This window comes from Triticum aestivum, chromosome 6D, assembly GCF_018294505.1.
Source record: "Triticum aestivum cultivar Chinese Spring chromosome 6D, IWGSC CS RefSeq v2.1, whole genome shotgun sequence".
Lineage (NCBI taxonomy): Eukaryota > Viridiplantae > Streptophyta > Magnoliopsida > Poales > Poaceae > Triticum > Triticum aestivum.
In genome coordinates, this window is record NC_057811.1 from 356573382 (window position 1) to 356593237 (window position 19856).

At 51.8% G+C, this 19856-nt stretch overlaps 1 protein-coding gene across 2 annotated transcripts in view; it reads right to left on the reverse strand.

Moving 5' to 3' along the window:
- LOC123145078 (homeobox-leucine zipper protein ROC5) overlaps window positions 1-3039 on the reverse strand; it is a 6599-nt gene extending 3560 nt beyond the window's left edge. Inside the window, exons 1-6 of one of the 2 annotated variants that reach the window (XM_044564394.1) lie at window positions 2568-3036; window positions 2243-2481; window positions 2019-2136; window positions 1222-1935; window positions 1021-1122; window positions 697-924 (exon numbers count right to left, since the gene is read on the reverse strand). In XM_044564394.1, the coding sequence (XP_044420329.1) occupies window positions 697-924; window positions 1021-1122; window positions 1222-1935; window positions 2019-2136; window positions 2243-2481; window positions 2568-2669 (1503 nt within the window). In that variant the 5' untranslated portion in view covers window positions 2670-3036. Of the gene's footprint in view, window positions 1-696; window positions 925-1020; window positions 1936-2018; window positions 2137-2242; window positions 2482-2567 lie in introns of both variants that reach the window. The other variant, XM_044564393.1, reaches the window with a different exon arrangement.
- Between the last annotated feature and the right edge of the window lie 16817 nt (window positions 3040-19856).

The following is a 19856-nucleotide window of genomic DNA, read 5'->3' on the forward strand; positions in this document are numbered from 1 at the left end:
TTACTTCAACAAACTAATAAAAGAGATCTATCATTGTGTTTTCACAAGAAAACGAGTTATTTCTCACTTGTGCACAACCAGTTTTTAAAGCAAATCAGTTTCCATAATCAGGTCCACATATTAAGAACGTCTCAAGATCTGTGCAAAGCTCAGGTACACAGACGTAACAAAGGAAATGAGCAAGTGTCGCAGATTTCAACATGTCAGGAACACCTTGAAAAAATACAAGACAATAAGTTACCCAAGGTGCTCCATCCAAGGGGTAGAAGCATCTAATCCCCTAGAAAAGTTGGTGGTTCAATTAAACAAGCAGATCAACATGCTTGGGTAATTGTGTTGGATCCACAGAAATGTTTAATTACTCCGGGTAGCTTGTTTAACCCATCTCCTCGTTGACCAATTGATTTGTTTATGTGGGTGGTGGGTTCATGACCCTAACTAATCAATTAGGCCTTGACTTGTGAACACTATGTTGCATGGGCATCATCAAATCACATTATAAATTAATCAGCAAGATAAAACAACCACTTCCGAAAACAACGCCACTCTCCCGAAATTCTAAGGGAGGGTACAGTGGTAGTGGAGAAGTAGTGGAAGTAACATGGTTACTTCTAATGCTCCCGGAAAACTCTGACCAGTTACTTTCGTGCAAACGTTCCAGTCGCAAACTACAGTGATCATAATGTTGGTTATTACCTTGCAGTAGCCATTGGGAGTATCTTGCATCACACAGCCGGAAGGTAGCCTCCTACACTTCAAGTTTGAGCCTGCGGATGTGGCAGCAGAATTTTGATTGCTCAATAATCCATCAATGGACACATCCACCACTGCCCAGGCATCCTCAGCCAGCTGCTTGCAAAACCTGAGAAAAATAACCTCCCTTATGGGGACCAGAGGTGAGAGCACCTGCAGCTCAGCCTTCATCTGTTGCAAGAAAACACAAGTAAATATTAGCAACTCAGGTCACATGTGGCGACACTCATCGCATATAATGGACACTGGGGACTGTTAGGCACTTACTAGCAGCAACGCTCCATTTCTGCTTCCACCAATGCCGTTAGACACCTCCTCAAGGATTGTGGCCTTAGCAATCATGCATGAGAACATGTCGGACCACCGCCTCTGTGAAATGAATGGAGAAACATCAGTATAGTAAGCATAGTATAAGCACCTTTTATAAATAGGAACAAATATAAGAAGGGGAAAAGTATGAGCTTGAACCTCGTCCATAAGGGTCTCTACAAGGGCAACACTATTGTCGATGATGACCAGGCCGGACTCCCTAGAGGCCTCAGACACAAATCCAACAGGCTTCATGCCAATGCAATGCTGGGAGGAGTGGAGATACTCCTCAAAGTTGAGTGACTCCTTGTCCGGAAAACCAGGCGATCCCGTAACCCACAAAGGATCATCGGTCTGTGCCATCTTGACAAGTTCATCCATTGCGCTAATTGCAAGCTCCAAGAACACAGACCTGTCAATGTCCACCATAGATGCTAAAGCAGGCCCGGTGGCCCGTGCTGGTGTGATGACGGTGCCCATGGAGCTTGAGGCACCCCCGGCATACTCACTCATCATACCGTGCATCGAAGGCTGCATAGACCCTATGCCACCGATTCCCCCGACTGCTAGCTCCAGTGAGGAGTTTGGCAAGGGCATCGACAGGTGTGGCTGCAGCTGGAGCGGCGACAGAAGGGACACGGGCTTGCCGAGGAACTTGGTGGCAAGGGTGCAGACACGGTTGAGTTCGTCCTTGAGCCGTGCATTCTCGATGCGCAGGTGCTGCTCCTCAAGGGAGACCTCCCCGAGCATGGCCGGGCTGCCGCAGCCGCCGCACATTGGGGTGCGCATGGCCTCCCTGATGGTCAGGTTCTCCGTGCGCAGCTTTTCATTCTCCTGCTTCAGCAGCGCGTTCTCGTGCCGCTCCAGTTGCGTCTGGGCGCGGAAACGACGCGTCAGGATTCGCACGAGACCCCGAACGGGCCAAATGAGAAATGGATCGCGGATGGTAAATCTACCTTCATCTGCGTGCGGCGGTTCTGGAACCAGAACTTGACCTGCCGCGCGTCGAGGGAGAGCCTCTTGCTGAGCTCGGCGCGCTGCTTCTCGTCCGGGTGGGGGCACTCCTTGAACAGCCTACACGAGGCGGAGAGGACGACGAACGAACCCATGCATGAGAGGACAAGAGGGAAAAGGCGGAGAGAGAAGGTGGATGTAAATAGCTTTGGGCGTGGGCTCTTACGCTTCGAGCTCCTGGATCTGCTGCGGCGTGTGGCGGTGGTAGCGCTTCTTCCGCTTGCGGGGGTTGCTGCCGCTGGGCTCGGCGTCGTCGTCGTCGTCGCCGACGCCGGAGATGGCGTCCAGGTGGTCGCTCCCCGACCGGCTGTCGTTCTGCGCCTCCGCGTCCCTGGCCATCGCGCCGCCCGCGCCGTCAGCAAACATCCGCCCGCCTATGCCGCCGTCTCGGGCGCCGGCGTTGTCCTGAAAACGTTAAAAAAAACTCCACCAATCACCCACCGCGGCAAGGCGAAGCAAAGCGAAAGAGCGTTCCGGCCGTGACGACGTACCAGCCCGAGGGAGAGCGCGGGCGAGGACGAGAAGGCGCCGGCGTAAGGGAACTGCATGCCGCCGCCTCCGCCGCCGCCGTCGAAGAGGCCCCCGAAGCTCATCCTCCCACGTCCCCCGGGAGGAGCAGACACGACACGAGTGCAGACCCGCGTCGCCTTTTCACCGTCTCTATCCTGCGTCCCAAAAAGGGCCTGCGCCCTGGATCTGCACACCTCACGACCCGAATCCTCGGCTGCGTGTGGCTCTGGACGGGGTGGAGATAGAGAGAGAGACTCGCCCCGCCTCGCCTCGGCCACCCTCTTTCTACTACCACTGCTACCTCTACGAGATTAGGCTCCTCCTCAAAACCCTAACCCTCCACGGCGAGGGGAGGATTAGAATAAGGAGAGGAGAGGAGAGGAGAGGCGAGGGCGAGGCGGGCGAGCGAGCGAGAGCCGGCGATTAAAGAAAGCTTTATGCACGGGGGGGTGGGAAGGGAACGGGAGGGTCAAAACGGCAAGACGACGATACGAGGGGAGCGATGGGGGGAGGACTCCCCGGGTGTGGACGCACGGAAAAAGGGTGGGGAGAAACGCGAGGCGCTGACGCTGATGCAGCGCAGTCAAACGGGCGGTGCGGTGCCTGTTTTTTGTTGCCTTCCGGCGCTCCGCTTACTTTCTTGCGCGGAGCCGCGGAGGGCCGTCCGTCCGGTCCGGGCCCGTTTCGTCCCCGCCTCCACGGCGTCGTGTGTGCTAGCTCCTCTGGCTAGCACGTTCAAAAAAAAAAAAAGCTCCTCTGGCTGGCCCGACCAGCGCGCCGGCTCCTTTGCTTGCGTGCCGGGGCCAGTGAACCCGTTTCCGTTTCATCCGTGGGCTGCTCACTAACCGTGTTGCTTGAATTATTTTTTTGTTAATAATAATAATAACGTGACGGTGCGAATGATTTTTCAGACCGTTTGTGGCAGCTCTCCCAGGCGATCTGGAGTAAATCAGATTTATTCGGATCTCTTATTAGTGATGAGGAATCTCCTATTCATGGGCACGCGTCTTCTTGACTCTCTCTTTCTTCCCAAGTATCGACACGGCGTAGAGCATGTCTGACAAGCTGAATCAAGCAATGGTTGTGATAGGGCGAGACATCGTTGTTGGTGGCGGGTGACGATGGATAATTTTGTTGGCGGTGTCGTAAAGTCGGTATAACTATATAAAACAAAAGCTTGGGAGTCAACGTAATGACAACTGCGGCGGGCGGGCGGAGAGACAGGGTAGGAGTGACGATGGTCGGGAAAGGATAATGCTGAGGCGGTTGCCGGATAAAAGGAGAAGGTGCCGATTCACCAAATGCTAGTTAAGACTAATAAATAGATTGGTTGTTTTATTGAGTATATGATAGGGTAAAAGGAGTATATGATAAATAGGTTGTCACGTGACCTGTTAAGGCAAAAATTCATTATGGCGTAAATTTCCTTCCAAAAATAATTGTTAGGGACCCAACTTGCCAGCCGTCCACAAAGAAGGCCGGGAGGAACAGGAGATCCCAAGGTACAGTGCGACGAATGGATGTGGTAACCGACAGGCCCAGCATCCACGCATGGCTGGGGGCATCATATATGCAAGTTGAGATTGGCGGCTGGTTGTTCTTCCTCGCCTACTCCCTCATCCCCTTTTTCCATTCTCTCTTCTTTCCTCCTTGTTGAGGATATAAACCTTAGAGTCACCCGCCGGAAGGGGCCGGGTTACTCATAAGGGTCGTCATCTGAAGCCTGGCGCTAAGCCTGAAGACGGTGGGCCAAAGATGGGCTTAAGACTCGGAGATGGCTTAAGGCCTGTAGTGATAAACCGCCGTATGGCGAGACTTGTAGTGTAAGGCAAGAATAGTTGAGAGTCCGAGCCGGACACTTTTATGAGCCGGCCGGGACTCTGAGAGCCGCTGGGCGTCAACCTCTCTATATAAAGGGACGACCCGGCAGCGGTTTAGGGACAAGAAAGATCTCATCGAGAGCCGGGCATAGCAGTTAAGCTCCCTGGTCATCGAAACCCTAATCAATACCACCTCAACTGGACGTAGGCTTTTACCTTCACCGTAAGGGGCCGAACCAGTATAAATCCTCGTGTTCCTTGTCCCATTAACCCCTTCAAGCTTCCTAGCGGCGATGTCTCCACGACTAAGTCCTAGCTTGAGGACATCTGCCGTGACAATTCCACGACAGTTGGCGCCCACCGTGGGGCTGGCGCACGGTGGATTTGAGTTCTTGAAGGACAGCTTCGAAGGGCTCAAGGGATACGCTGTGGGCCGGATGACCAAGAGTCGTCGTGGCAAGCTCTACATCGACGATGCAAGCTGGGGCCCCGACGCCGGCTCAATTGAGTACGGATACCGGGTCCCCTTCGGCGGAATTCATGTTTTCATTGGCAAGATTGGTGAGCCGGGCCCTGAGCCGGAACTCTGCGCCGAGCTCATCGAGACGGCTCAGCGCGCACGCCCCGCCCGGGCCCTGCCTGCCTTGAGGCATGCTTTTGTGGGATGTGTCCATGGAGGGCACTCTGACAGATCTGGATCTGGTGATGAGACGACCGCCGGCTCTGACGGCGAGTCGTCCACAGATGAGTCAAACTCGTTGTATCAACTTCAAGATGGTAGGCTCATGGGTTGTTCCGATGGTGACAGTATTCCGGACCCGTTTGAGCCGCCGAGCCGGGTCAAAATCTTCATGGCCGGAGCGCAGCCTGTTCAGAACCCTGCTGCTGGGGCAGGAAACCCAGTGCCTTCGCCGGCTCAGGTGCTGATGGATCTTACGGACAAGATGACGGCCCTGTTGACCGCCGCGGTTGACCCGGCGGATCAAGCTCAGCATGACGCGGAGGTGGCGCAGTTAAAGTTAGATCTAGTGAAAGCCAAAGAGGATCTGGCAGCGGAAGGGATCAGGATGGCTGCGGAGAGGGCGGCTCTCGACGCCCAAACCCAGTTGATTCAGGCGCAGTCCTTCCGGCTCACGATGGATCAAAACACGTCCAATGAGGTTATGAGAAGGAGGCATCAAAAGGCCCAATCTCGACTCCCTCCGGTTTACGATCCACGAAACCTCTTCAACACGCCAGGTGCAGGGTCTAGTAACCCGCCAGGGATCATAGTGCCCGGGTCTGGGACCCCTATTCAGCCACAAGTGATGGGGCCTCCCCGGGTGCACCCTGCCCCGCCTCAGTACGTGCCAATTCCACCGGGTCATTATGCTAACCCGCTGGAGAACATGGTCGCCGCAGCAGCGCGGCTAGCGGCCCTCCCAATTGACGGCGATTCTCCGACGACTATTGAAACCCGCCGGGTCAGGGAACTCCTTCAAACAGCACTGGCGTAGCAAGAGGCGTACTCTTACAGCCGGGACAGGATCCACTCGACCCCTCGTCCAGGCCGGAGCCCGAGTTATAGCAGACACATGGTCTCAGCGACCGGCTCAAGTAATGTCCGACGCCATGACCCGCCCCCTGGCCATGGCCCGGCTCATAACGGAGCCTTTCACGCAGCAGACCAAGACAGAGCGCGGCAAGAGGCGGAGCAGGTGCCTCAGTTGACGGCTTACCAGACTCCCCCGGCTTATCCGACGACTTCCGTCGATGTGGGTATCCCTACCAGGACTGGAGGTGTCCCTTGTTTAGTGCCAGCTCTCCGCAATGAGCGTCTACCCAAGGACTTCAAAGGCCCTAGGAAGGTGCCTAATTACACGGCTGACTTACAACCCACAGCCTGGATCGAGAGTTAGGAGATGGCCATGGAACTGCTGGAAGTCAATGAAGCGGCAATGGCCAAGTACTTCACCATGATGTTGGATGGGACCGCCCGCACTTGGTTGAAAGGGCTACCACCGAATTCCATCTGATCTTGGGCTGAGCTGAAAGCCCGGTTCATCCAAAACTTCAAGGATACCTGTAGGCAGTCTATGTCAATTGTGGATTTGACTAACTGTAAGCAGCAGGAGGGTGAGTCTACGACACATTGGGTTCGCCGGGTTAAGGAGATAATACATTCCTCTGACAAGATGGATGCCGGCTCTGCAGTCTTAATGTTGGAACAGAATTGTCGTTTCGTGCCCCTGAAGATGAAACTCGGGCGGCTTAAGCGCGACTGCAATGATATGGGTACACTGATGGCGGCTCTCGTCAAGTACGCCGATTCTGATAGTACCAAGGACCCCGCTTCAGATGATGAAAGGACAGGGAAGGGAAAAAAGAACGGCAATGGCAAGGGTCCTCAGCATAACCCGGGGAACCAAGGAGGTGGCAAGCGCAAGGCCGATGGCAGCCTAGAATTTATAGCCAACGCCAGCTCACAGGGTAATAACCAGCGACGCAAGGGGAGGGCCCCTCCCCGAGCCGGCGGGTCAGGCCCGACGCTGGAGCAGCTGTTGAATGAGCCTTGTCCAAGGCATGGCTCTAGAGAGAAGCCAGCTACTCATCTATGGAAGGATTGTGCAATCATGAAGGCCTTTAAGAATTCCAACGCCTTTAACGGAAACAGTGGCCCGGGCGGCGGCTCAGGCACCGGCGGCTTTCATGGCCCGGGCGGCGGCTCAAATTCTAATCCTCAGAACGGTCAAGGGGGCTTTAATCAGCAGTCTGGCCAGGGTCATCAACAGCAGCAGGGGGGTTATCAGACCAATCCAAAGTAGCTTAGCGGTGGACAGTATCATGTATTTACCACCAGTTTGTGTAAGCGAGATCAGAAGCTTCATAAGAGGGCTGTGAATGCTGTTGAGCCGGCGGTTCCACACTACTTGCGGTGGTCTGAGCAGCCTATAGTGTGGAGTAGGGAGGATCACCCTCCCCGGGTGGATAATCCGGGTCACTTGGCCTTGGTGGTGGCTCCTCAGGTGGAAGGATATAAGTTCACTAAGGTACTCATGGATGGAGGCAGCAGCATCAACATCCTCTATTATGAGACGTTCCGTCGTATGGGGTTGATTGATAAGAACCTCAGCCAGTCAAACACTATTTTCCATGGTGTGGTACCTGGTAAGTCGGCTTATCCAGTCGGCAAGATCGAGTTGGAAGTGGCCTTTGGAGATGAGCACAACTACAGGGTGGAAAAATTGGCCTTTGAGGTGGTTAAGATAAGAAGTCCGTACCATGCCATATTTGGGCGGCCGGCTTACGCCAAGTTCATGGCACGGCCGTGTTACATGTATTTACAGCTCAAGATGCCAGGTCATAATGGGACCATTACGGTTCACGGCAGCCGGAAGGTGGCCCTGGAGTGTGAGGAAGGCGATGCAGCTTATGCACAATCTGTTTGCGCAACAGAGGAGTTGAAGTTTTACAAAGACAACGTTGACCCAACAGATATGACCTCTCTGAAAAAGCCGACTACGAAGCATGAGCTAGCAATGAAATTTAATTCGGCTGATGAGACTAAACTTGTTGATTTCGTTCCAGGAGATTCATCTCAGCAGTTTAGCATCAGTGCCAATCTGGATCCAAAATAGGAAAGCGCGCTCATCGAGTTCATCCGTGAGAATAGGGACATTTTTGCATGGAAGCCGTCTGACATGCCAGGTGTACCTAGAGAACTCGCTGAGCACACTCTCAATGTTGACCCGAAATTTAAGCCGGTCAGGCAGTTCCTTCAGCGGTTTAATGAAGAGAGGCGGAAAGCTATTGGTGAAGAGGTGGCCCGGCTCTTGGCGGCCGGGTTTATCGTTGAAGTCTTTCACCCGGAATGGTTAGCTAACCCGGTGCTCGTACTCAAGAAGAACGGCACCTAGCGGATGTGTGTGGACTACACGGACTTGAACAAGGCGTGTCCGGCTGACCCTTTCGCCCTTCCCCATATTGATCAAATCATTGATGCTACGGCGGGTTGTGAGCGCCTAAGTTTCTTGGATGCTTATTCTGGATATCATCAGATTAAAATGGCAGTTAAGGACCAGGAGAAGACGACGTTCATCACTCCCTTTGGAGCCTTCTGCTATGTGTCTATGCCCTTTGGACTCAAGAGTGCACAGGCGACTTATCAGCGTTGCGTGCAGAACTGTCTTCATAACCAGATTGGGCGCAATGTTCATGCTTATGTGGATGATATTGTGGTTAAATCTAGGAAGGAGGAAACCTTGATAGATGATCTGAGGGAAACCTTTGATAATCTCCGGATCTACAAGATGATGCTTAACCCGGCCAAATGTGTTTTTGGTGTTCCTGCAGGCAAGCTCTTGGGTTTCTTGGTTTCTAACAGAGGCATTGAAGCTAACCCGGAGAAGATCAAGGCCATCACCTCCCTGGCTAAGCCGGCGTGTATAAACGACGTCCAGCGCTTGGCGGGTCGTATCGCTGCTTTAAGCCGGTTCATAAGCCGTTTGGGTGAGAAGGCCATGCCGTTGTATCAGTTGATGAAGAAAACTGATGACTTTGTCTGGAATGATGCAGCTAATACTGCTTTTGAGGATTTGAAGAGACAGCTGGCCGAGCCCCCAGTCCTTACTGCCCCGGTTGACAAGGAGCCTTTATTGCTGTACGTGGCTGCTAATACCCGAGCCGTCAGTGTGGCCGTGGTGGTGGAGCGCAAGGAAGAGGGTAAGGAGCATCCGGTTCAGAGGCCGGTTTATTATGTCAGCGAAGTACTCATTGAGTCCAAGCAGCGGTATCCGCATTGGCAGAAACTTGTTTATGGTGTGTTCATGGCAAGCCGGAAGCTTAAGCATTATTTCCAGGGTCACCCCATCACTGTGGTCAGTTCTGCCCCCCTTGGAGATATCATTCAGAACAGGGAGGCCACAGGGAGAGTGGCTAAGTGGGCTATAGAGCTCGGACCTCATGGTCTGAAGTATGTGCCACGCACTGCTGTTAAATCTCAGGCTTTGGTGGATTTCATCAATGATTGGACAGAGCTACAAGTGCCCGAACAAAAGCCGGATAACACATATTGGACTATTCACTTTGATGGGTCCAGGCAGTTGGAGGGCTCGGGGGCTAGAGTCGTATTGGCTTCCCCTAAGGGTGATAAGTTCCATTATGTGCTACAATTGATGTTTCCTTGTACCAACAACGCAGCTGAGTATGAGGCCTTGCTCCACGGTCTTCGGATGGCTAAGGAGATGAGCTTGAGCTGGGTAAGGTGCTTCGGCGACTCAGACTTGGTGGCTCAACAAGTATCAGGAAAGTGGGACTCCAAGGACCCTCTCATGGCGGCTTATCGCCGCGAAGTTGATGCCATTGCGGGGCACTTTCAGGGTTACCAAGTAGAGCACATCGATCGCAGGAAGAACGAGGCGGCTGATGCTTTAAGCCGGCTGGGCTCTCAGCGAAGACCAGTGCCGCCTAATATTTTCCTGGATGTCCTGCATAACCCTTCTGTTAAGTTGCCTACAGAGGAAGACTTGGCTGTCCCTGACCCAGAGGCACGACTGGTGGCGGCTCTCCACATCATACCGGACTGGACAATGCCCTATCTGGCTTATATGACCTCGGGGAGATTTGCCTGAGGATGAAACTTTGGCCAGACAAATAACCCGGCAGTCTAAGTCAATGATTGTTATCAATGGTGAGTTGCATCGCCGCAGTGTTACGGGAGCGTTCCAGCGTTGTGTCTCCCCTGAGGAAGGTCAAGAGATCTTGCGTGAGATTCATGAAGGGGATTGTGGCCATCACGCCGGCTCAAAGTCTCTTGTGGCCAAGGCTTTTCGTCATGGTTTTTATTGGCTGATGGCTCATGCTGATGCGGAGGACTTGGTCAGTAAATTTGATGGTTGCCAAAGGTTCTCGCGACGGGCTCATGTGCCGGCTCAGGAGCTGAGGATGATCCCAATTACTTGGCCCTTTGCAGTCTGGGGGCTTGATATGGTTGGGCCTTTTAAAAGGTCCAAGGATAAGAAGACCCACCTCTTGGTGGCAGTTGACAAGTTTACCAAGTGGGTTGAAGCAGAGCTAGTTAGCAAGTGTGATGCAGCCACGGCAGTTCAGTTTATGAAAAAGGTGATCTTTCGCTTTGGCTTTCCACACAGCATTATAACTGACAATGGTACCAATTTATCCAAAGGCGCCATGGAGGAGTTTTGTCAACGAGAGCATATTAGACTTGATGTTTCATCAGTGGCTCACCCTCAGTCCAATGGTCAAGCTGAAAGGGCTAATCAGGAGATTCTGAAAGGCATCAAACCCCGGCTTTTGGTCCCTTTACAACGGACGCCGGGTTGTTGGGTGGAGGAGTTACCCTCCGTGTTATGGAGCATCAACACTACTCCTAACAGGTCTACAGGTTTCACGCCTTTCTTCATGGTTTATGGAGCGGAAGCAGTCCTCCCCAGTGACATCCGTCATGACTCGCCTCGAGTGGCGGCTTATGTTGAGATGGATAATGAACAGGCGCGCCAAGATGCTCTTGACTTGTTGGACGAACAGCGTGATGTGGTAGCAGCTCGCTCAGCAATTTACCAACAGGACCTGCGCCGTTATCATAGTCACCGGGTTAAATCCCGGGTCTTCCAGGAAGGCGATCTGGTGCTCCGGCTCATCCAAGATCAAACAGATGCGCACAAGCTATCCCCGCCTTGGGAAGGGCCCTTTGTGGTCAGCAAGAATTTGCACAACGGGTCATATTACCTCATTGACGTTCGGGAGCACAAAGATTCACGTAAGTCGGAGGAAGAGACCCGTCGCCCGTGGAATATAGCTCAGCTTCGGCCTTATTACACTTGAGCCACCGGCTCTCATAATGTACATATTTCTTTAAGCCATGTATATATTATGATAAGCAATAAAGCAGGACCTTTGTCCTTTTTTCTCCTCCAAAGATGGATGTGTTGTTTTCATTACAAGATCATGTGATAACTTGAAGGAGGATCCGGTTTATGATCGTATTCGAATCTAGCCATACACAATATCGTCACTTGGGGGCTTCCTGTTCAAACATAGGTCGTATTCGAACCAAAGAGAACATAGCTGTCTATACCCATTTGATTGGCAAAGTGCCGAGCTCATTGGGGAGTTTTCTTTGATCATATTTGAATCATAGTTTAACCTCTTTGGGAACCGACGTGGATCGTATTCGAAACAACGTCGTTAAACAATTCTTAAGGTCATTTGGGGGCTTCCTGTTCAAACATGGGTCGTATTCGAACCAAAGAGAACATAGCTGTCGGTACCCTCTTGATTGGCATCGCCACACCCGCTGGGGGCTATATGATCGCATTCGAATCCTAGCATAACCCCTTTGGGACGGGTCTCTGGTCGTATTTGAATCGGAAGCCCCTAAGTTCTTCTGATTTATAGCGTGTTCTTCTGATTATTTCAAGTGTGCACGGCGGGTCTCACTTTGCCGGCTTAACCTTGATTTATAGTACTAGTCGAATATAATCGGTGTTATTAGGACTAGTAAACCGGAATTGAGGTACCAACCTTATTATCCGGGTTATATAAGCCGGAAGTGTGCTTGCAGGCCGGTAAGTGTGTTATTACGGATATATCAAGGACATAATTGAGGACCAGTCTTTTTTGATTCATATTCCGAGTTATATGTCTAAAACTATTATTCTCAGTGCGGTAAGCCGCCTAGAGACTTGTGATTTGTCCTTCTAGGCAGGATAGTTAAAGGCAACTATTTGAGCTTAAGGAAAATGAATGATCAATTATGACCCGGAGAAGTATGAAGGAGACAACTTCAATGGAATTCAACATTCAACGCGTGCACGATGGCACGGCAAAGTTAAAGTGTTGGTCCTACTCTATTACACGGCTCATCGAGTCCAAAAGGGTGAAGCATTGTTTAATAAGCCGCCTGCAGAGTTACGATGCTTGCTGGGTTGAAGTTTCCGGCTCATCCCTCTCCTCTCCTCCGGCTGTTCCCAAGACCTGGAAAGTTGACGACTTCCAGTCAATGCCGCTCAGAGCTTCAAATTGAGCTTCCTCGTCAATTAACCCGGCCGGGTCAATCTCCGGGGCAAAGGTGTGCTTCCGAGTCGGCGGGACTAAGCTGATGGCTTCATAGCGCGGAGTGGGGATCCTCTGATTCTCTGAATCGTAACCCGGCTGATACTTAGTCAGATCCGTATCATTGCCAATAAGAGTGGCCACCGGACGTACGATCTTCACACAGGCTGCAAAGTCCCTTTGGTCGAAGGGGGTGCCGTCTTCCTTCAAACTGGGATAGCCCAGAGCAATGTCCGCCGGGTCAAGTTCTGGAAGGAACGCCTTGGCCCGGCTCAGAGCAGCTATGGCTCCGGCTCTTGCAGAGGCCCGTCGCAGCTCTTGGACACGTTGAGGAAGAATGGCGAGCCGGCGAAGAACTTCCGCCAGGTGAGTTGGCACCTCATTGGATAGGGCCACCACAGCCAAAGCACACTGTGACCCGGTGTAGAGTTGCTCCACCAGGGTGTACACGGCCTTCAACTTGGTTACCACACTTTGGTTGAGGTTGGCGCTTCTGGGACCTGTTTAACAGAATAAGATAAGCCGCCGACAAGGATGAGTTATGAGATATAAAGATTATGAACTTGATGAAAGCCGGTGAAATGACTTACCGAAGATTGCGGCAACCATCTGGGACACTTGGCGCTTTAAGCCGGAGAGTTCGGCGGTCTTCTTTGTCAGAGCCTTCTCCGCCTGTTCGGCCCGGTTCACCAGAGTAGCCTTTTCTTCGGCCCAACCTTTCCGTTCAACGTCAAAGTCCGTTTTCAGCTTTTCTTGCGCAGCAATACTGGACACAAATTTGGCATTGGCCTTCCGGGTCTCAGTTTCTTGCGTCCTCAGGCGGGTCTTCAGATCGGAGATGTCAGCTTCAAACTTCTTGCAAGCAGCCTGTATAATTTCCGGGTTATAGGATGAACAGTTATTATGCAATTTTAAAGTCCCAAGCACTTTCCAAGCAAAGACACTTGGCACTTGGGGGCTAATGCATATCGAGCGTTTCTATTTATAAATTGCCGGTTCAAGCGAGTAAGCCGGAACTTAAGTCTACAACATATTCTATCATAAGTCGTAGACTTGGGGGCTAGAGTATGGTAAGAATAACAAGATAACTATGCAGTAAGCAAGATGAAAGAAGAGTAGTAACTCAGACTTCTACTGAATCTGGTTCACCACGCCGATTTCTACATCCCGGCTCTTGTGCACTTGGTTGACATAGCCGGAGACGATTTCTCCGATGTTCAGATTGGCGTAGTCGGTGAGGTCCAGATTAACCCGGCGGTGCTGTAGCAACTCCTCCTTGGCGGAGCACTGGGCCAGTGCAGTAGGTCTCCCCGGCTCAACAAATTCCGTCCGGGTGATTACCACGTCCGGGTCATTGACCGGCTGAGCCGAGCTGGAGGTCTCCGGGTTAGCAGAAGCTTCTGCAGTTGCCTTGTCGGTTGGAGCGGTGGCTTCGGGAGTGGAGGCAGTTGGCGGGTCTTGAGCTGCGACCTCCGGTTCAGGCAAGTCCGGCTCTTCGACCGGTTTGTTCTTCTTCGCCCTCTTGGTGAGCTTTGCCTGGGCACTGAAAGGACAAAAAGGTTGGTACAAAGGTATGAGCAAAGATAAGCACAACAAGAGGTGATCATTATTACCCGGGTACGGTCTTGAAGGCCGGCAGGCTTGATTGCATCGAGTCACCAGAGGAGGGTGAGGTTTCCTGATAGTTTGAATCAGAAGAGTTGAGCGGTTGACGTATAACATCCGCCAAAGGATGAAAAGGGTACAAGTTGGAGATAACCTCGGTCCGGCGTTTCCTCGATGCGTTGGGTAAGCCGGAGGATAGGTCAGCGTCCTTGTTGGTCCGGGTGTGCCGCCGGCTCTCATGAGTCTGTTGCTTCAAAAGAAATTGAGGATCTTGATAAGCTAAAGGATGAGAAAATCTTACTTTCCGGGTTACCCTTCGGACTTTCAGCCTTGGCAAGGGCTCCGAGTCAGAGGAAAGTATCATTACCTCTTCAACCACCGGGTTACTTGCTCCGGTGTCATCCTGTTGATGAACAGTATTGATAAGGCGGATAGAAATAAACAATAAATACAACAAGAATTTACAGGTTCAGGGGTTACCTCTGACTCGGAGCTGTCGCTTAGTTGCAGCAGCTCTGAAGCAGTAGGCCTACTTCCCTTCTTGTGGGGAGCGGCTCTCTTGGCGGCTTTCTTAGCCTTCCTGGCTTTCTTGGCCGCCTCATGGTCATATTTGACCTTCCAGAATTTGTCATCAGCCTGAAAAATACAATGATGATTTCTTAAAAGATTCAGATGAAGGTTATCTACAGAAGAAGATAAGATGTACAGATCAACGGCTTACCACTGGGGCTGGGTTGGTCTTGCAGAAGGGGGCTAACCCGGTTCTCCCGCAGTCTGCCAAGCTCTCGTTCAAGAGAGCCTTGGTCATGTCCTCGGCAACGTCTTCAGGAAGATCGTTGCGGCTGTGTCGCAGGGGGTCATCTTTCCGGCCTGTGTACTCACACATTAAGCCGGGGCGGCGGCTCAAGGGGATCACCCGCCACGAGATCCAGACCCAGACCAGATCAATTCCATTGAGACCATTGCCCAGGAGAGCTTTGATCTTGTTAATGGTGGGGAGCAGAGGTTGGCGCTCCGCTTGAGTCAGCTTGTCTGACAGAGGGTGTGTTGGTTCCAGACGCGAGGGGCGAAAGCCGGGCAGCGGACTCTCGTCAGCCGGCGACGTGTCTTGGCAATAAAACCACGTCTGGTTCCAGTCCTTTGGGTGACTTGGCGGCTCGGCGTAAGGGAAAAGACAGTCTCTCCGTCGCTGAATGGAGATGCCGCCAAGTTCCAAGCTTGGCCCGTTGGCGCACTCGTTCTAACGGTTCAGGTAGAAGAGCTCTCTGAAGAGCAGCAGGCTGGGCTCTTCTCCAAGGTAGACTTCGCAGAACACTTGGAAGTTGCATATATTGGACACAGAATTGGGTCCTATGTCTTGTGGCCGCAGGTCAAATAAATTCAACACGTCTCTAAAGAACTTTGAGCCGGGCGGTGCGAAGCCCTGGCTCATGTGATCCGCAAAAATGACCACCTCCCCGTCCCTTGGCTGTGGTCTCTCTTCTGATGGGTCGGGGGCACGATAGGACATGACGTCCTTCTTAGGCAGGTAACCCGACTTCATGAAATCTGTTAAAGTCTCATCGGTGACGTTGGACCTCATCCAACTGCATGTGATGGGATCTTTGGGAGCTTTGGGAGGCATGGTGAAAGTCGGACGCCTATGATAAAAGTAAAATGTCCGGTTTAATTGTAAGCCGGAGGAAATTTACAGTTCAGTGTTTAAAGTGGCGGCTTATGGAGGGGCCTAATGACATATATCTAAGTGCATCGGGTTATCTAAGCCGCTGGTGTGCTTGAGAGTAATTCAAATCGTCTACAGCCTTGTTGTAAGTGAGCCGGAAAATTTTACGGCGCGTGGTTTCCTTTGAGTCGGAAGGTGCTACGGCGCGTGGTTTCTTTAAACCAGAAATGTAAACCGCCATGACTCAACGAGTGCAGTTTTTTACTAAGTGTGGTGAAAACAGGTTTCACACATTGCAGTAAATAATTTGGATCAAAATGGTCGGATGAAAAAGAAAATTTCTAGACCTAAAACAGACGCAGGAGAAAGTTCGCAGGTTCAAATGGGACTTCTATGCAGTAGAAAGGGATCTATGAGCATTGGAATGGGTGTGAAACCAATACCGCGGCCGTCCTATGCGGATAGAGATCAAGAGGGGCAGTAAAAATAAAAACTACCAAGCACTCGCGAACGATGGCAAAGAACACGGGAAGAACAGCAGGAGCTTAACGCAGATCTATCCTGCGAGGAGGAGGGAACTTACGGATGCAGGGGTTCGCCGCGGTTCTCTGGACGGTTCAGGGTGGTGCAGCGGCCAAGGACGATGAGGACGCAGAGCTTTGTTGCGGCCGCGACGGCGGCGGAGCTCGAGCAGCACGGGAGCAGCGAGAGGAAGGAGACGACAGAAGGGGGAGAATGAGAAAGACCCGAGGGTCGGGCTACTTATAAGGCCAGACTCATAAGTGGGCGCGAGAAACGAGGAGGCCGCGGCGCGGTTATCTCGCCCGAGAGGCGCCTCGATTTTCGGGATGACAGTAAAGATAAGATCCGTTGCGGATCTGGTGGAGTAAAAAATGGACTTAATGGAAGATGACGTCACGGCGGATTACCCGGAGTCCAGAGGATGACGTCACGCCGGGTTATGGCCTTCACACAATTGTGAGCCCGAGATTTTCTGTCGAAAGAGTTGAAGATTGACATGAGCCGGCTCAAATCAATCTGGGGCCTAATGTTGAGGATATAAACCTTAGAGTCACCCGCCGGAAGGGGCCGGGTTACTCATAAGGGTCGTCATCTGAAGCCTGGCGCTAAGCTTGAAGACGGTGGGCCAAAGATGGGCTTAAGACCCGGAGATGGCTTAAGGCCCGTAGTGATAAACCGCCGTATGGCGAGACTTGTAGTGTAAGGCAAGAATAGTTGAGAGTCCGAGCCGGACACTTTTATGAGCCGGCCGGGACTCTGAGAGCCGCTAGGCGTCAATCTCTCTATATAAAGGGACGACCCGGCAGCGGTTTAGGGACAAGAAAGATCTCATCGAGAGCCGAGCATAGCAGTTAAGCTCCCTGGTCATCGAAACCCTAATCAATACCACCTCAACTGGACGTAGGCTTTTACCTTCACCGTAAGGGGCCGAACCAGTATAAACCCTCGTGTTCCTTGTCCCATTAACCCCTTCAAGCTTCCTAGCAGCGATGGCTCCACGACTAAGTCCTAGCTTGAGGACATCTGCCGTGACAATTCCACGACACTCCTCAATCTTGTAATTCCAGACAATATTGATACTTATCAATCGATACATCAGTGAGAGACTAGTGTGATCCTATCAGTTGGTATTCAGAGGCAAGCCATACTACCGCCGCCACCCACGCTGGACCGCCACCACAAAACGCGTTGGAAGACGAGTGAGCGCATTGACGCCATGGAGGAGCAAATCGCCAAATTCGTGGAGGCCCTAAAGGAATATGAGGAGGGGCGCCGATCCGCAACAAGGCGTCGCTGGATCGGGGACTACAAGGCCTCAAGGAGGAGCTCAAGCAAGGGAACCACGACTCTATCCTCGCCTTCGATGAGTGGCAGCCGGAGGTCGACACCAAGGTCGCCGACCTCGACAAGACGGTGGTAGACCTGCGCAAGGAGGTTGGCCGGCTTACATGAGGGGTTGGTGTCGGCACCCTAGGTGTGCCACCAGTGCCGGTGACGACATCATGGGTCTATTTCTCGTGACACCAACCTCGGGCCCGCTGGCCATCGCAGTGCATCAAAGGAACTGGGGAAGGCCATCGTGGACTCGATGTCCTCGGCGCCTCCTCCGGCCAAGGGTATGACCTAGTCCTCTCCATCATCTCCTTCAACTGGCACTTCGTCATTAGAAAAATTCTAGTTAGAGGTCTCTTATGGCAGTGATAGCGCACAAGGCACATCATATTTGCAAATAACTTTTCCCAATTTGATGGAACCAACCCAAAATAATGGCTCACTTGGCGTGAATCCTGCTTCAAACTTCATGGGGTCCATTCTAGCTTATGGGTAGAGGTCCCTTCTGTGTATTTCCATGGCAGATGTAGTCCTATGCTTGCAATCGGTCGAAGAGCGTATCCTGCAAGCCAATGGGGATACATTTGTTACTTTGGTGGTTAATCAATTGAAAGCACATCCACTCCCTTGGTGTTTTTGGTAATTCATGTCAACATACATATTGTTGGATTAATGTTTTCCTTGAGTACATTTTAGGATAAGTTCAACTTAGGCACAACTGTAGGAAGTGAAGTGGACCCCTCAAAATGCCAGGATAAGTGTTGGCCAAGCCTCAAGACTTCATTTTTTATCTTTAAGTGATCCAAGATCAAATTGAGTCCATAGGTATGCCAATACTATCAAAATGGGATGAGGTTGTTTCACCCGGTGTTTGGGGATATTACCGGCGGAGGAAACCCGGCTAGGAAGCCCAAGACATAAACCCGCCAGCCCAGGAGGCCTAGGGTCGGGTCATCTATGAAGTAACCTGAGCCGGATATCCATGGGCTAGAAGGTAAGTCGTCCCAAGAAGATGAGAGCCGGCTCGCCTGGATTCGCGTTCAAGGTCGAGCCGTCCATACTTGGAAGGCACGAAGGACTTAGTGCGGGACTCCTATTTCGAGTAGAACCCGGACTATCTTGTAAAAACGGGGACCCGGGTGGTATATAAAGGGGGTCCCTGGGTCGTCCAAAGGGACAAGTTAGAATATCTCGAGTCATTGGTAGCGAAGGAGCACCCTTGTAATCGAGATCATCATCATCAATAGCAATCTAGAAGGAGTAGGCTATTACCTCTATCAAGAGAGGCCGAACTTGGGTAAACTCGCATCTCTCATTTCCGATCACCCCATCCAAGTCTTCAACTAGCAACTATGGCCTCACAACTTAGTTCTCCTATGAGGACACTTGCCGTGACAAAACTATGACAACTAGTGCCCACTGTGGGGCCAGTGCACAGTGGTGTTGTGTTCTTGGAGAGCTCTTCCAAGGATTGAGAAGCTCGCGATCGGCCGGATGACGAAGAGCTAGTGCGACAAGCTCTACATCGACGATGTTGGCTGGGGTCCCAAGGCCGACTCCATCGAGTTAGGATTCTCGTTCCATTTGGCAAGATCCACATCTTCATTGGCGGGCCCATGTAGGAGCTGGAGACCGCCGTCGACTCCATCGAGTCAGGAACCTGGGTCTCCTTAAGCAAGACTAACGATTTCGTCGGCTTCATTCACTACAAAAAAATACACTCCCGTGATGATACGTGTTTGTCACAGTAGGTCACGTTTTTTGTCATGCATGTACATCCATGGCGATTTTATGACAGAATCAAGATAGTCATCCCCGTGCTGTCGTACAAGTGTTCCATGACATTACCAAAATTATCATCACGGAAGTGTCCACTTCCATGACGATAAATCGCGCGTCATAGAAGTGCTTTCGTCAAGGGTGATCGACACGTGGCATCCAACGTAACGGGTAGCCATTAAGCTATCGGGTTCCGGTTTGGATCCGATAACCCGTTAACAGCCCGGACCAATGGGGATTTTTCACGTGTAAAATTATCATTGGCTGGAGGAAACATGTGTTAGCTCACCGTTGGGACAAATGTCATCCACTCATTGGACAGAATGTGCCAATGATACGTCGACATGTGGCACGGCCTAACAGAGGCCCATTCCCGTGAAAAGGTCGGCCCGTTTGACTTGGTCAAAAGATAGCGGGCCGGCCCACGGAAAGCCTCTTAACGACCTATTCGCACATAGCCCGTTTACAGCCCGCTAACCCAGGGCCCGTTACGGCCT